Genomic DNA, 15,382 nt, shown 5'->3' with positions numbered 1-15,382 from the left:
AGCAAGGACAAAGATAAGGTGGATAGCAGTGGTCAATGTGGGACACCTAATCAGTCTAGTTTAGAAGGGGTGGAGGAACGTGTTGGTTCTCGTGAGAAAAGGGTGGAGGAGCTAGAGGCAGTTGTGTCTGCTCTTTGCTTTGGTTCACCTGAAGAAAAACAACCTAGCCCAAACACAGGTTGTTGCATGCACTTTACTGGAGCTCAAGCAAAAGAAGAACACCAAGGCTGACGTGGCAAGGTGAAGACGAGCACACATGATCAATTGGCAGCCCAAAAAAGACACGTTGCATGCATGACCTACAACAAAGGACGAATTGGTAAATGGTCTCTTTTGACAGCCAAAATGAAGGGCAAAGCCGGAACACTACTGGTCATAAGCAACTCTCTAAAAGAAAAGAACCAACTTGAGTAATTTGGTTTTCAAGGGTTATAGATAAATGAACATAATAACTTAAAACAACATTAAAATACTACAAGATTAAATTACAATTCTTAATAGGAGAACAATAACTTAATACAACATTAAATTAATAAATCTTAATTAATCGTGGCAAGTGCCACGATTATTAAGCTTTGCAAAGTACACATAATACATAAACTTTGTTTGGCACACTTTTTAATATATATGCTATAATTATAGACCCACTAAGTAAACATCCATTTAATGCTATTAATGTTACGAGTAGATTACGGGATCCGATAATGGAGAAGGGAGTATAATAAAAATTGCGCCTCTTTCCCCGCAAGTGAGATATCAAGTGATTAAAGTCGTTGTATACGACGAGTAGTTGAGCATTGGCGGATTCAATCAAATCTAAAAAATCTCTCCCTCTCTTTTGTCTGCACTCAAATTCAGCAAGGTAATCTTATGATCAGGTGACATCAACTCATATATAATTACCCAATTTTGTAAACTAGACTTGGCAAAACCAACCAAAATTCCATCGTTGTATTTCCCAGATCCCCTAAATCACCCTTAAATGTTGCCAAAAATTCTGGGGATTAACTGGGTTTTCTTCAATTTGATGTTTTCAGTTGTGAAGTGGGCGAATTTGAGGCAATTTCATCGATGATAACAACTGGGAAATGGAGAATTTTTTCTGCCAATTTTTGCTGCCATTGCTTCTTATAGCAGGTACTTAATCTTTTTATTAGGATTTTGGGTTATTAAACTGCTTGTATTGTTGTTTCTTGAACATTATAGAATCTGGGTCATGTGAATTCTTTAGAAATGTATCTTAGTTTTGGAGTATAATTGACAAATTCAAATGTTTCAACTAAGCTGACCTTCAATTTTGGGGCTTATAATGAAGTAGATAAACTTTCTTGATGTGGGTGTATGCTATTTTGCATAGGCAGCATAATGTTGAGTACGGAAAGGATGTACATGCTTCTGAGTGTTGAGCGCGGTGACAATGCTTTTGAATCGAAAAGTTGTGTGTTCGATTTTGAATGCAAAATTGCTATTCAATTTTCCTATATTAGAATCTTTGGGTTAGTATTCTGACCTCTATATAAAGAGGGTTTTGGGGTCATTGATTATGTGCATCATTGAGGGAGTTTACAAACATTGTTAGGAAACTGTTAGTAGTTTAGAGAGAAGAGGTTCTACTGTCAGTAATCCAACCATGTGACTGTTTATATGGGCTGAGAAAGTGGTAGAGTCCCCATTAGAGTGATACGGTTATTCCTGTGAAGCATACATTCTGTGCTTAGGAAGCAAGAGTGTGGTCTTAAAACATATATGTCTCGTGATAATATGATGTGTTGCCAATGGCATGAACTGATTCGATATAATACAATCAACTTGGTAGTTGATTTTCCCTATTTGGTTAAATTAGGGGTGTTTTTCAATAGTATGATGTATTCATTAACTCAATATTGTTTACCTTGTTGTAGCGTTATTCGCTCCATTGGTTGTTGATTAGCGCATCTTGATTTTTATTCCGTTGCGTTTGTGGTTTTTCCCTGATTCTCTTTGTTTCTTGGTAGTTGACTGTCCAACTTTTGAAACAGGCATGATTATTTAGTTTGAGACTTTGAGTAAACATACTGTTTTAGTTGGGCTACACATGTCTGCTTGTCAAATTATATTAGTTCCTTGTTCATTTAGTGGTTGTACTTCCTATCATACATACTGTTTTCTGCTCATTCTTTGATTCTCCTTGCCATCAGGCTTGGCAATTTGCTGGCCTCCTTATGGGCTTATTTTGTTATTGCAGCTGCTTTGGTTAATTGGAGTTTAATATCGCTTGTTGATCTAGTAGCATTTCTTGTCATTCAGTTCAATCTGCCTAGAAGAGGTGAGTTCTATGTTGCTTGGGCTGGTTGCTAATTATTCTCTGTCACATAATATTTAAAAGCAGTAATTCACATGCTTAGTTAACGTGCAAATTCTGACTGGTTTTCTACAGATTTTCATTTTCGTAGGCTGATTCTATTTTTGTGGGGTATTAGTATATATTCCCTACTTGTTGCCTTAGTACAAACAATTTTCACTATAACATGGGAAATCAAGGAGGACAAATGGAGTCTGGAAGATACATCGTGGGTGGAGCTAATCGGGCTCATGAGGTAAGTGAATGACTGCAAATTGCTTGAGCTGTTGAAAACCTTTGTGCCCATGTTCTTTTATTAACTTGGCATCACCTTAATATATTGGCTGCCTGCTGCAGGTTCCACTCCTGGAGATCTCCAACTGCAATATTTTATGTGATTATACAAGTAATAGTGGGTTTTGTTTGTTTAGTTTGGTTATATCAGCACAAACTCGGTATGGTTCCTTGGCGAGGTTCTTGCTGGGGGAACTTCTCATCCATTTTGGAGTCATTAGGTATGATTGGAATCTTTGATTATTTTAATAATTTGCTTTGATCCCATGCATTTTCAGCAACAAAATTCCCTGTCCTTTATAATATGTTTTATTGACTAAATTTTATGCACAAATGCATGTTTTTTAGCTCTCTTGTGGGAGTTAACTATAGATTAATTTCCAATGAAAAGGATAGACATGCTAGTGTGAAAATTTCAAAATGCAGCTGTAGGCAACAGGTGTGTATAACAGTTTTCCTGACCCTGTTCCTAGCTCACAATATTAGGCTCTAAATTGTGAAACCATTGCAAGTTGAAAGGAGATTGGGTTGTGAGAAGAGACACAATAAAATGACAAAACTTGTTCAAATTTTAGGATAAGACACCTGTATTTAACAAGATGGTCAGAATCCCGTGGTTTAAAGGTCATCCTTTTCTTACTATTTCCTATCTTAGACTAGAACACCAATAAAACTTGCACTTTATTACTCTTAACAATAATCTTCATGTAGGCATCTAGATCTGGTTTTATTGTCATTCCTTTCTTATTTTCTTATGTGGCTGCTTTGCGCAGTCGCATACCCACAAAACACACACTTAGATACACTAAAAAAAAAGTGTATGCATGGCTTTAATACTTTGCTGATTTCCTCAAAAAATTAAAAGTTTGCCAATGGTGATAGATACTTAAACTAAGTTGAGAATAACGAAAGAGAGAGCCACTCACTTCTCCCTTGCCTGGTGAAAAAGAATTCATTGGAGAATAAATGCTGGGTTTTGCCCTTCCAAGGCTTCTAAAAGCTTGTTTTCTTCTTATAATCAACTTTTCAATTAGGGAAAGAAAAGCAGTTCTTGGATCTTGTTGGTGTGTTATTGAGGGGGGGGGGGAGGGAGTTTCTTGTAAAGAATCTAAGTGACTTTGCCAAAATCTTTAGATAACCATCGAAGGAAACAACTTTATGCACTTACCTTAGCCCCTTTCTTAGGTCAACAAATCAAGTTTTGACCACTAACATTATACGTGTCTTCTTTTGCAAACCAAAAAAAAACATTCTTCATTTCTTTTTAGTTTATGCACAATACATAGAAACAAAAAAGTAGATGAGGGCTATGTATACCCCACTTACTAAGGAACAATGACCTTTTTTTCAAGGTCTATTTGTTAGAGATTACGAATGTGCTTACAAGTATGAGATAATTAACAATTAACAACAATGAAGAACGAATTACAAGTAAGCAACAGGATCGTGGGAACCCGAGTGCCGGGAGAAAACCCACCAATTCACTATAGAATAATCTTTGATGAAGAGCAATGTATTTTACAACCTTTCGAGGTACCATGAAGGCTCCACCCTCAATAACACCCTTTCCCACACTCAAACCCTAAGTATTGGGGCTTATACATTGGAGGCTTTCTCTCTCTACATCTTTCCCATTTATCTTACCCTAATACATTGCTAACTAGAGTACATATAGTGCAAGGCATAATAACCAATCAAATGGACAAGAAGCTTCCACGTCGCACAACAAATTTCAACACATAAAACAGGGGTAAGAGGTTTGGGCGAATTACTCTTGGGTTTGGCCGAACCTCACCTGTGTTAGGGCAAACCAAATTTGGGTTTGGGCGAAACCTTCTTGGGCAGACCCCAAAACATACTTCGAAAAGTTCAGGTGAACCTTTAACCTTTTTTCGCGCAAACTCCGTTTCTACACCTTAATCTTGCTTTGAACCGGTCTCCACACTTCTCAAACCCCACACTAATCTCTTCGTTTTTTTTCTAAATCATAATAGACAGCTTCTTGGGAGTTAATGCTGTGTATAGTTCAACTTATCTTGGCCTTTTTCATACAGAAATTTCAGATTAGATAAGCTCTTTTTCTTATCAGGTTAAATAAGTTTTGATAAGTTAAGTTTAAGGCCATCTTAAACAATTTAGAGGCTGTGCTACACTGCTACCTATAAAATATAGGCCCCCCAATTATAAAGAAGATTTACAATTTTAGTATTTGTCATTCGCTAGTCAGGTGACATGTAGAGTTTACTATTGTCTGATCTTCATTACTACTTTAGTTATAAAAACCAATAAAAAAAACTGAGATGAGTATGACAACAACCTTTTGTGGCATCCAAAACTTTCAATTGCATAATTTCAGAGGAATATACTACCAAAATGGATTTCACATTATACCATGAATCCATTAACTCAAATTAAAAAAAAAAAAACCAAATCCACTTTGATGCTTTTTCACAATTAGTCTAATGGGACTATGGGAGGTATGAAAGTCGAAGCTATGTGATATTTGTTTAAGATAAGATTTGGCTACTTGAGGGACATAATAGTAGCCATTTGGGACTTGAATTGTTGAAAAATGAAGGTAAAAGATCAAGAACTATGAAGAAGAACTGATGGTTTTATTGGAATTATGATGGTTTGACTAAGAATATATTGGGATTATGTTGTATTTTGGGAATTAATATTGTGCTTTGGATGGAGAGAGGGAAGAAAATGATTGGAACAATGATAAATAGTATTTGATTAAGAGATGGTGAAAAGGCTACACAAAAAAATAAGGAAAAAATGATTGGATAAAGTAGGGTACTTAAGTCACGACTTAGACTTTGCATTTGGAAGGATGTTTACAGGTTAAAAAGAGTTTAAAGATTCTCTGGTCTCATAGCTTTGGCTCAAGTTAGAGTTACTGCAAAAATTACATCCAAAATGGGAGTTTTCCAAACAAGAATCTTGCAGTTGGGGGATTACGTAAACAGCTACTTGATACAAAAGTATCCCTCCTTCCATCCTTGCACTTCTAGCTAGTCGATCTACCACCCTGTTCATCTCCCTTTTTTGGAGTACGACGGCTCCCTTTCTTTGCTCCTAGGGGTCTTTGCATATATGGAATAAAGTGGCCGAAGGGAAGTGTTTGCATGTGTATCGACAATGTCTAATCTGTTGCTATCATAGGAGTTTTATTTAGGCTTGTTGACTCCATGTAATTGCAGCCTATATAGCTAGAAACTCAGTAATAATGGCCCAATTACATTTGAAATAGTTCTTGAATCCTATAGCCCATTGTCCATGCCATTAATGTAACAGGAGAAAAAGAAGCATAGATATTAAATAACAGCTTTCTTAATGGAGGTGGTTGCCAATGGATGTGTTTTTTTTAATTTATCTTAATGTAACTAGCTTGGTTGTTTAAAACTCTATCACAGTTCATTTCATGCATTTGAACCACATTTGTTATGGATTAGAGAATTTATTAAATTGATTCCTTCTTTTCTGAATCTCCTTTTCGATGAAGGCAATGTTAATGTTCTAAGGAAACAAGATTGGTTTTGTTGTGTCATTCGAGTGAAGTAACTAATGAATGGGAGTGTTAAACAATTAATTATGTATGCTGAAAAGAATCCCAGCCTTCTCTTTGCTCTAAGCAATCAGTCAATCCCTATGGACATGAAGGATGGACTCCTCACTGTCAGGGCATAAGGGACAAATTGGGGTGTGTTTGATACCCCTTTGGTGAAGTAACAGATTTTCTGGAAGTCTTATCTCTAGTGGAAGAATGTTATTTTTATATGAACTTTGAGTTTCCACAACCAGTATTTTGCTTGATCATAATTGTTCTAGTAAGGAATCCAATCATAAGGAGCAAAAGGGATAATCATTGACTTGAGGCATATGAAATAGCATAACTTGAATAGATTTCTTAACATGGAGGGGAAGGTTTAGCTTTTAGTTCATAGAAATTTGTGAAGCCATTTGATTGAACATTCACTGTGATTGATTGGTCTTGAAAGGGCTAGGTCGGAGACAACAGAATGTAAATATTATCCTCAACTCCCAATTGCCATTCTTTGAGTACAAATCCCAACTTTGACTTTTCTAGAAATGTGATAATTTTTTTTGCTGGGTCATTTGTTTGTTCTTTTTTGTCATTCTCTAGTCTCAGCTAACTGATTAATGGTTTCCTCGCTTTTATATTGGTCACTGCATAGGTTCTTACTTCAAGGTTGTGTTTTGCTTCCTGTTGCCTGCCATCCAACTGGTTGTGGGCATAAGCCATCCTTCTTGGGTATCTTTGCCCTTTTTCATTTGTAGCTGTGTCGGGCTAGTGGACTGGTCTTTGACAAGCAATTTTTCAGGCCTCTTCAGGTAATGTTCTGACAGTTCCAGTTATCTTTCATTCTATTATTGAGTAGGCTTTCTTTTCTTTTCTTTATTTATTTATTTATTTTTTTACCAAACATCACTGATCATTTCTTTTCTTATTCTACATTGTGAAGATGGTGGAGGTCTCTTCAACTCTATGCTTGCTTCAATATTCTTATACTTTATACTTATCAGCTCCCTGTGCAATTCCCAACGTTGCTTCAACAGATAGCTAATTTTCTCGGTCTTTACAAGATATCTGTGGAATCTGGATGGCTGGAAATATGTTCTGGTCTTTCTCTCATTTGTTTCTATGTAATGGTATGCATGTTTTTTTTTTTTTTTTTTTTTTTTTTTTTTTGGTTTACGTAGAAATATAATGTCATAAAGGTGACTTTTGTCCTCTTGGATCATAACTTCAGCCTCTTCATAGATCAGCTCAATTTGGTATGACCAAGACCATAGTCGCCTATATATATTCCCTCATAGGCAATAATAAATCAAGACTTTGCACCCACTATTGTTTTTTGGTACCTGTTTATAAAGTAGGAACCAGTCATCTTGTTATACAATTTTAGTGTACTCTACCATGGCTTCTCATGATCAAATTGGCTTTTGTCTTTCTGTTTCTAACATGTGATAATACTTAAGGTTACATAAAATATTAGGGCATACCATGCACCATGGCTTGGAATGTCACAAGCCTCCATGTGCCAAGATCTGCAAATATTAAATATTTGTGGAAGCTACGAAACTAGGCTTTGACTATCCATAAATGAGGAGACTTTTGACCACTTGTTATCCCAAAGGAAGGTTCCATCATAATGCAAATAGCCATGGGAAGATTGCTCCCAAGGCTTTATAAGTTGTCTATATTCTCTCTTCTCCAATGTAAGACAACTCACATGTGCACAACATATAGGGTCAACATAACCCCTCACACGTGACTTAAACTTTGATCAATCTTGTAATAATCCTCATTGGGTCTGGAGTCTGGACATCCAATAGAGGCCAAATCCTTATCTTATACAGATGAACTTAAGCAACCCATAAATTTGGAAAGTTTTAACCACTTGGCAGTTACAAGCTTCAGTGAGGTTCCTCCATATCCAATGAGAACTATAGCGTCACAACAACATTACTTTTAAGGTGTTCAATGGCTCTTTAATGTCAAAACATATGAACATGAAAATTTCTGTTATTTCCATTCTTATTCATCTTAAATATTAAGTAGAAAAATGTTATTTATCTTGATATAAAACAGGGAACTGAAGCTTGCTTAATAAGCTCAGTGCTGTTATTGCTATAAGTTTATTAGAAACTCCCTTATGAATCACATTTTTTGTGAGAAACTAGCCTTTAAAAAAATCTGGCAAGAAACTACCTTATAAAAAAAAATCTGGCAAGAAATTTCCTTTAAACAATTTTTTTGCAAGAAGATACCAATTTCCGGATTCTAAATTGGTGTTGGCAAACACATGTTGCCATGTTGGTGAGGGTGGTGGTTTGTGTGAAAGTAGGGTAGGTGGATGGTGTTTTCAAAGAAGGCGGTGAGGGTGGAATGGTGGATGCTGTTTTTGGGAAAGGTGGTGAGGGCGGATGGATGGTGGTTTTGAAGAAGGGGTGAGGGTGGGTGGTGGTTTCGCTAAGAGTTGTGGGGGTGGGTGGTGGTTTCGCAAGGAGTGGTGAGTGTGGTGGTGATGGTAGTGTCCATGTGATTAGTCAACGCCGGATTTTTAAATTAAGTCAATGATGAAAATCTGACAACCGGTATCTTCTTGCATAAAAATTTGCTTAAAAGTTAGTTTCTTGCAAAAAAAGTAACTTATAAAGGAGTTTCTGACAAAATTTTCCTTGCTATAATGAACCTCTATACATAGTTTAGTTAAAGATAATTGATGTTGCAGAATAAAGATATTTTGTCTGTTCTTGGTGAAGATAATGACAGCAAATAATTTAGATTGAATAGATATTGTGTTGGTGTGACAAACTCATTGCATAATCATATATATTTGAATTTATGCAAGATCAACTACAATGCCACACAAGAGTATGTGGACAATTAATTTCACCTGTTTTAACTTTCACTCTACCTATCTGGCCAATACCTACTAAATAGAAAATATACTTGTATTTGGAGAAAAATATTATGCAAATTACAATTATAAAAGTTATACTAAATGTTACACCATTTGAAAGTAGGGTTTGATTAAATAAAAATGGGTCCTAGAAAACTACCAATGGAAATTGGTAGTGAGCTATTAAAATCGGTTCCTCATGCTGTTACTGATAGTCTTTGACTACTACTGGCTAGAGCCTAGAGGAACCAGCAGTACTAAATTATTAGCCCACTACCAATTTACAATGCCAGTAGTCTTGCAAAGAAATGTTCTAGCTACGACTGTATGGCTGATGAGAAATTTTACAAATTTAAACTCACTTCTGCAGCTCACCTCAATAAATCTGAAAATACCAACATAAAGCATAAATTTGCATCTTTCACCAAATTATACGACGATGAATAAATAATTTTTGAGGGAGAAATTCTGATAGTATATAATTGTTAAAGGATTGCTCAGATTTTATATTTATTTATTTATCTGTTTATTTTTATTTGCATTTAAATCTTGTGATATTGATCTGGTGCCCAAGTAACCCAGAGTTGTTCAAAAACAACTAATTTTACTGAGTTAATATAGTTTTATGATTGTTTTTGCCTTCACTTTATTTATTTATTTATTTTTTTCATTTGTATTAATGCTTATTTTGTAACCACTTGGCTTTGGTATTGTCCATATTACCATAAGTATCACTTTATATTATTCTTTTCAAGTCTTGTAGCCTGTTGTTTGAACTGTATCGGCCACATTATTTGTGCTTTTTTTTTATTTTTTATTTTTTTTCTATTAATCAGCTGTCATGCATAAAAAATGACTTGGAGGAAATGGAATTCATGATGTCCAGTTCAGAAAGTGATTTGACTGAGCAACTTCTTCCTGCAAGAAATTCTTTTTTTATTCGTCAATTAAGGTATGTCATTAAGTGTGTATGTTGATTAAGTTATCTCATTTGGTGCATATTTTTGTCCATTATGTGAATAAAAGATTGGTGATACATATGGCCTTCTTTTCCTTTGTGCAGTATATTTTTTATTTTTGTGCTCGTTTTCATTTTCGATTTTTCTGTAGTGTTGCTGAATAAATAGCTCCACTATCCTATTTGCCTTCAGTAAAAGTGGTATTGTGTAGACGATAATCCCTTTTTGTTAAAGATACGCTTTTGTCATTTCCCTTTTTGGGTTGGGGGTGAGACTTTTGACTATTGAGTTTGATTAGTAAGATGCGGTGATGTAGTGTCTGATATGACTGTAGCCTCTAGAGGACAATTTGATGATTACTCTCTTTTCTTGTCCATAATTTAATTTCTATTCACAGAAGAAAATCCTCATCTTTCATTGATATTAAGCATGTGATGTGATGATATCCGAATGAAGTTATATGGTGTGTGCAACTGTAGGGAAGGTGAGAAGAGACATCTTTCAATGCTTGAATAAATGTTATATTGGGTCGCACAAAAAGGTTATGTGAAATTGGATCCATTCTCCCTTCTGCTTTAATTAACCAATTCTATCTCAGCTATAGAGATTTTGGGAGGAAGAAGAAAAATGATATTATGGAATAGGCGTGTACAATGAAAGGTGATACTGTTTATTGTAATTGATTTGAAAGTGCAAAGTACCTTGATATTCTTTCTAGGGAATCATTATGACTATAAGTGAAATTAGAATATAGTGAATAAGATTAATTTTTTGCAATTATGGCAATATGGTCAATCATGAATTTCTTTTACCAAAGAGAGAAAGAGTGTTAGTTGAGAACAAATCAGGGTCTTAGATCTTGATTCATCTAACCGCTTAGTTTTTTTTAAAGGAGGCGAGTAATGGCAATTTTGTAATATTTTGGACTTGTAGTCTGTACTCTTAACCAAATGTCTGTTGGTTCATAATGATAATATTTTAATATTTAAGTAACTTTCTAAAAAGTTTAAAGTTTATGTTCTTTGCTCTAAATTGTAATTCTTATGTCCTTACGTTCTAAATAATGCTTCTTATGTTCTATATTGTGATTCTTATGTCCTATATTCTTGATAGTGCTACTTATGCTCTAATAAGTGTTCCCTAGATTAAAATTTTGCTTCATCACCCAATTTGTACATAAAAAGTAATAAGAACATATTAATCAAAATTTAGAACATCTTGTTATGTAGTTTAGATCAACTGTTAATTATAACTTAGATATAAACTTTTAAGATTTACATTGGGTAAAGTAAAGCAATAGATCAATTAATTAATCAATCAAACAAAGCCTTAATACCATAAGTGGGGTCACCAAATCTGATTATTTCGTGTAGTCATCCACAAAAATCTTCCTCCTCCATCCCTTATGATCCAATGCTTCATCCTCATGCAAATTCATATACTTCATATCCTTCCTAACTCCTTCCAACCAAGTCATTTTCGATCTCCCTCTCCCTCGTTTAACCCCTCCATGGTCCCACTCTTTCACTCTTCGAACCGGTGCACTCTCGGGTCTTAGTTTGTCTGCAATGCCTGCCACACCTACTTTCTTGCGAATAACCTCATTTCTGATTCTATCTCTTAGAGTGTTCCTACACATCCACCTTAATATGCGCAATTTTTTAACCTCCATCTTTTTAACGTGCTCCTTCTTAGAAGCCCAACATTCTGCACCATAAAGCAACACTGGTCTTATGGCAGTCTTGTAGAATTTTCTCTTCAACTGTAAGGGAATGCTTCGGTCACATAACACTCCCGTGGCCACTCTCCATTCAAGCCACCCCGACTTAATTCAGTGAGGCCCGTCTTGATCAATGTCACCATTTACTGGATGATCGACCCAAGATGCTTAAAACATTCACTCATGGTCAATTCCTTTCCATCCAAACTCACCACTTCATCACTTGTCCCCATCTGAGCACCAAAGTAAAGCAATAGATCATACTCTTAAAAAAATACAGCATCACAGTTAACTATTATTGATATTGAAATATTCAAAGAAAAGGAATTGGATTCAGATCAAATAATAGTTATTCTTTATAGTTGTGTCATATTTTCGTTGATCTCATCTGAAAGATTCTTTTGGACAAATAGACTTTGAAAAGGTGTAAATATTGTGGTGTAAGGGAAGAAAGATGGTAATGTGGGTCTGCCAAAAATAGTATTGAATAGAACTATAGAAGTAGAATATTATAAAATGCCCCAAATGGAAAGTGTGTAGACCGTAGAACATTTAGGAACGCAAGGAATAGTTCCTATGTTATTAACTTTGGAGCCGTGTGTTTCATAAAGGTGACTTTGACATTAAACTCTTTTGTGTTTACTGAGCTCATTTTGACTGTACTTCATTTTTAGGTCAGGAGAGAGACATACCAATTTTTTGGTGAAAGGAGCAGTTTTTCGGACATTTACGATCAATTTTTTCACATATGGTTTCCCGGTAACTATCTTAAACTATTGTCTGTGACCAATCAACCACTTACATCTCTTCACATAATAGTCCTATTCTTCTCTATATCATATTCTTGTAGCTTAATTTTACCTACTAGATAGTTTTTGAGCTTAAAAGTCTGTTGACTTAAGAGTAGATGTAAAGAGCAATTGGTGCTCCGTCTTTAGCTCTGAAGATTCTCTTACCTTATTACATTATTCATAAAATTGTTGAAATTCTTTCTTCTGTTAAGAAATATGCTGTTTTAGTTGTTATTCATTGAGAAGCTCCTCAGTGGTGGATAAATGTGCCAATTTTTCTGTCTTATTGTATTCTAGATATTGATTTTCAACTTCTTAACATGGCAGTTATCGTTGGTTGCTCTTTCCTTTTGGACTTTCCATTTTGCAAGTATATGCGCATTTGGATTGCTGGCTTATGTTGGCTATATTGTATATGCGTTCCCATCATTGTTTCATTTGCACCGATTGAATAGTCTGCTGCTTGTTTTCACACTCCTGTGGGCCGTCAGTACTTACATATTCAATGTAGCATTTTCAATTGTGAACTGGGAACTTGGGAAGGTAATCCTCTAGTCTTGTGCTACTCTATAACATCTTTTCTTGTAATTGTGTCTAATTCACAAATTGTGCAGAACATGGAGATTTGGGAGCTTGTTGGTTTGTGGCGTTACACAATTCCTGGATATTTTCTTCTTGCTCAATTTGGTCTTGGAGTCCTAATTGCTGTTGGTAATCTTGTGAACAATTCTGTGTTTACGTACCTATCTAATGAGAATGGTCATCTTCCAAATGGAGACCCTACTATAGAAGGTATTTTTTTTTTGTTTGCACGGAAAGAAATGCAGGATCTTTCAAAAATTAGTAACTAAGTAGTAGGTTTTTCTGGGGGAGAGTGGTGGGTTTAGCTTCTCTCTGGGCTCATGCACATGAGGCTTTCTTTGGCATGTACCTATTAGATACAGTATGCAATTGTAATTCTCCTGTTCCTTTTCACTGATGTTTGTTAAATAGCCTCTCAAATTTCTGAGTAATGTTTTAGTTAATCTATACATGCTGGAGACTCCCTTGTTAGAGATTGTGATCCGGTTTGCAATTTTTTTGTTGATGTAGAAGGAAATGATTATGAGCTCACTTGTTTAAGTCGCATTTTATGGCTCAATTGCTAAAATGAATTTATTAACCCGTACATCAGAGTGTTGTAACATAATCAACTTATGATGAAGCATGAGAGTTTAAATTCAGTTGCATTCCTCTAGAATTTTTTTTTTTTTTTTTTTTTTTTTGTTTTTGTTTTTGTTTTTGTTTTTTTAATATTTACCTCCTTAAAAATTATGCAAGATCTAGGTGGACTCTTAATCTATGTTGGAACGAATCTCAAAGTTATTTTGAAAAGTCAATTTAGGTGTCATATATCCTGCCCAATTCTATTTCTACTGTGTTGCCCTTGTTTTGTTGCCTTTTCATCTCTAATATCTACCTTTTTACCATTACGTTGAACTTGCACTCTTGCAGTTAAGGAGGAGACCAAGGTGCTTATTGTTGCCACAATTGCTTGGGGATTTCGGAAATGCTCCCGGGCTATCATGTTGGCTTTGATATTTCTGATAGCCATGAAGCCTGGATTTATTCATGCTATTTACAGTATGTGAAAGGCCTTTTGTATTTGCTTCTTACTGTTTTTGATGAATTTTCTTTTAACTTTCCTCTATTTTCTGTTTATGTGTTGTTTGTCTGGAGTGGAATCAATATTATCAACATTAGTTGAGGTTTTTGATAAATTTTAACTGAACATTTCAACCTATTGCAGTGATATTCTTTTTGATATATCTTTTGGGACACAATATCAGCAGGAAGATACGGAAGGCATTAATTCTTCTATGCGAAGCTCATTTTGCATTGTTGTACATTCTTCAAATAAACCTGATATCTACAAAACTGGAGCATGGAGGCTCTTTAACTAGCGAAATACTGTCACAACTAGGTATACTTGTGCTGTTGTGCATGTTCTTTTTTTAAAATGTTTTACCATAATTTTGTTTATTCTGTTTACTCTGAGAAGGGCTCATTTGTAAGGAATCATCTTCATCAATTTTGTACTTGCCTTGATGTAGGTCTTCGTGATAGTTCATGGGACTTCTTGGAAACGGCTCTTCTTGCGTGTTTTTGCACCATACATAATCATGGATTTGACATGCTATTTTCATTCTCAGCATTTGTACAACATACACCTTACCCTCCAGTGGGATTCAGTGTGCTTAAAGCTGGTTTAAACAAGTCAGTTTTATTGTCAGTTTATTGCTCTTCAGCTAGTGGTGACAGCAGCAATGGTCCTTCTCATGGTATGTTATATTTAACCTGCTTCTATCAAGATGTTTTGCGACTTATTTTGTATATAGATGACACTCGCCTTTGTGTGTTTTTGTATTGATTGTTAGTTACATTTAAAAAGTGTATTTTGTTCGAATGGTTTGTTACTTGTAAAAAGTGTATTTTGTTCGAAAGGTTAAAGGAAGTAGTGGTGTATTCTTTAAGTGTTATTGCACTGTTCTATTTGAGATTTTGAGCTTCATACTGTTGGCACTGCTTTTCTTTTGTTGGACTAAAATTGTCTTGTATTAATGCATTTTCCACGAGAAGGATTGCTTAGCAGGATGTTTTGATAGCAGGTTTTGGTCAATCCTATGATTCGAATGTTCCAAATGAGAGCTACTTATACTGTGTCGATATGTTGTTATCTGGAGAAAGTTGGTTTTAGTCTTTGCAATAGTTTTGTAAAATTGGGATGCTTCAGTGCTTCCTTCGTGCAAATATAGCTATGTTTACTGTGCACTGAGATTCTTTTTACCTTGAGGAGACAATGTATTTTTCACGTTAAGTTCATT

At 35.2% G+C, this 15,382-nt stretch overlaps 1 protein-coding gene across 1 annotated transcript in view; it reads left to right on the top strand.

Moving 5' to 3' along the window:
• Window positions 1-686: 686 nt before the first annotated feature.
• LOC110694944 (piezo-type mechanosensitive ion channel homolog) overlaps window positions 687-15,382 on the top strand; it is a 34,673-nt gene continuing 19,977 nt past the window's right edge. The window contains exons 1-14 of the mRNA XM_021872136.1: window positions 687-862; window positions 1,038-1,137; window positions 2,225-2,305; window positions 2,417-2,576; window positions 2,678-2,835; window positions 6,817-6,973; window positions 7,105-7,291; window positions 9,885-10,000; window positions 12,402-12,486; window positions 12,846-13,061; window positions 13,133-13,310; window positions 14,013-14,141; window positions 14,308-14,481; window positions 14,612-14,839. Coding sequence (XP_021727828.1) covers window positions 1,089-1,137; window positions 2,225-2,305; window positions 2,417-2,576; window positions 2,678-2,835; window positions 6,817-6,973; window positions 7,105-7,291; window positions 9,885-10,000; window positions 12,402-12,486; window positions 12,846-13,061; window positions 13,133-13,310; window positions 14,013-14,141; window positions 14,308-14,481; window positions 14,612-14,839 — 1,918 coding nt within the window. The 5' untranslated portion in view covers window positions 687-862; window positions 1,038-1,088. The remainder of the gene's footprint in view (window positions 863-1,037; window positions 1,138-2,224; window positions 2,306-2,416; window positions 2,577-2,677; window positions 2,836-6,816; window positions 6,974-7,104; window positions 7,292-9,884; window positions 10,001-12,401; window positions 12,487-12,845; window positions 13,062-13,132; window positions 13,311-14,012; window positions 14,142-14,307; window positions 14,482-14,611; window positions 14,840-15,382) is intronic.

Source organism: Chenopodium quinoa, unplaced genomic scaffold (genome assembly GCF_001683475.1).
Source record: "Chenopodium quinoa cultivar QQ74 unplaced genomic scaffold, ASM168347v1, whole genome shotgun sequence".
In the NCBI taxonomy this organism is placed as follows: Eukaryota; Viridiplantae; Streptophyta; class Magnoliopsida; order Caryophyllales; family Amaranthaceae; genus Chenopodium; species Chenopodium quinoa.
The sequence above is the reverse complement of the archived record's forward strand: the minus strand, read 5'-3'. Positions and strand labels throughout refer to the sequence as shown.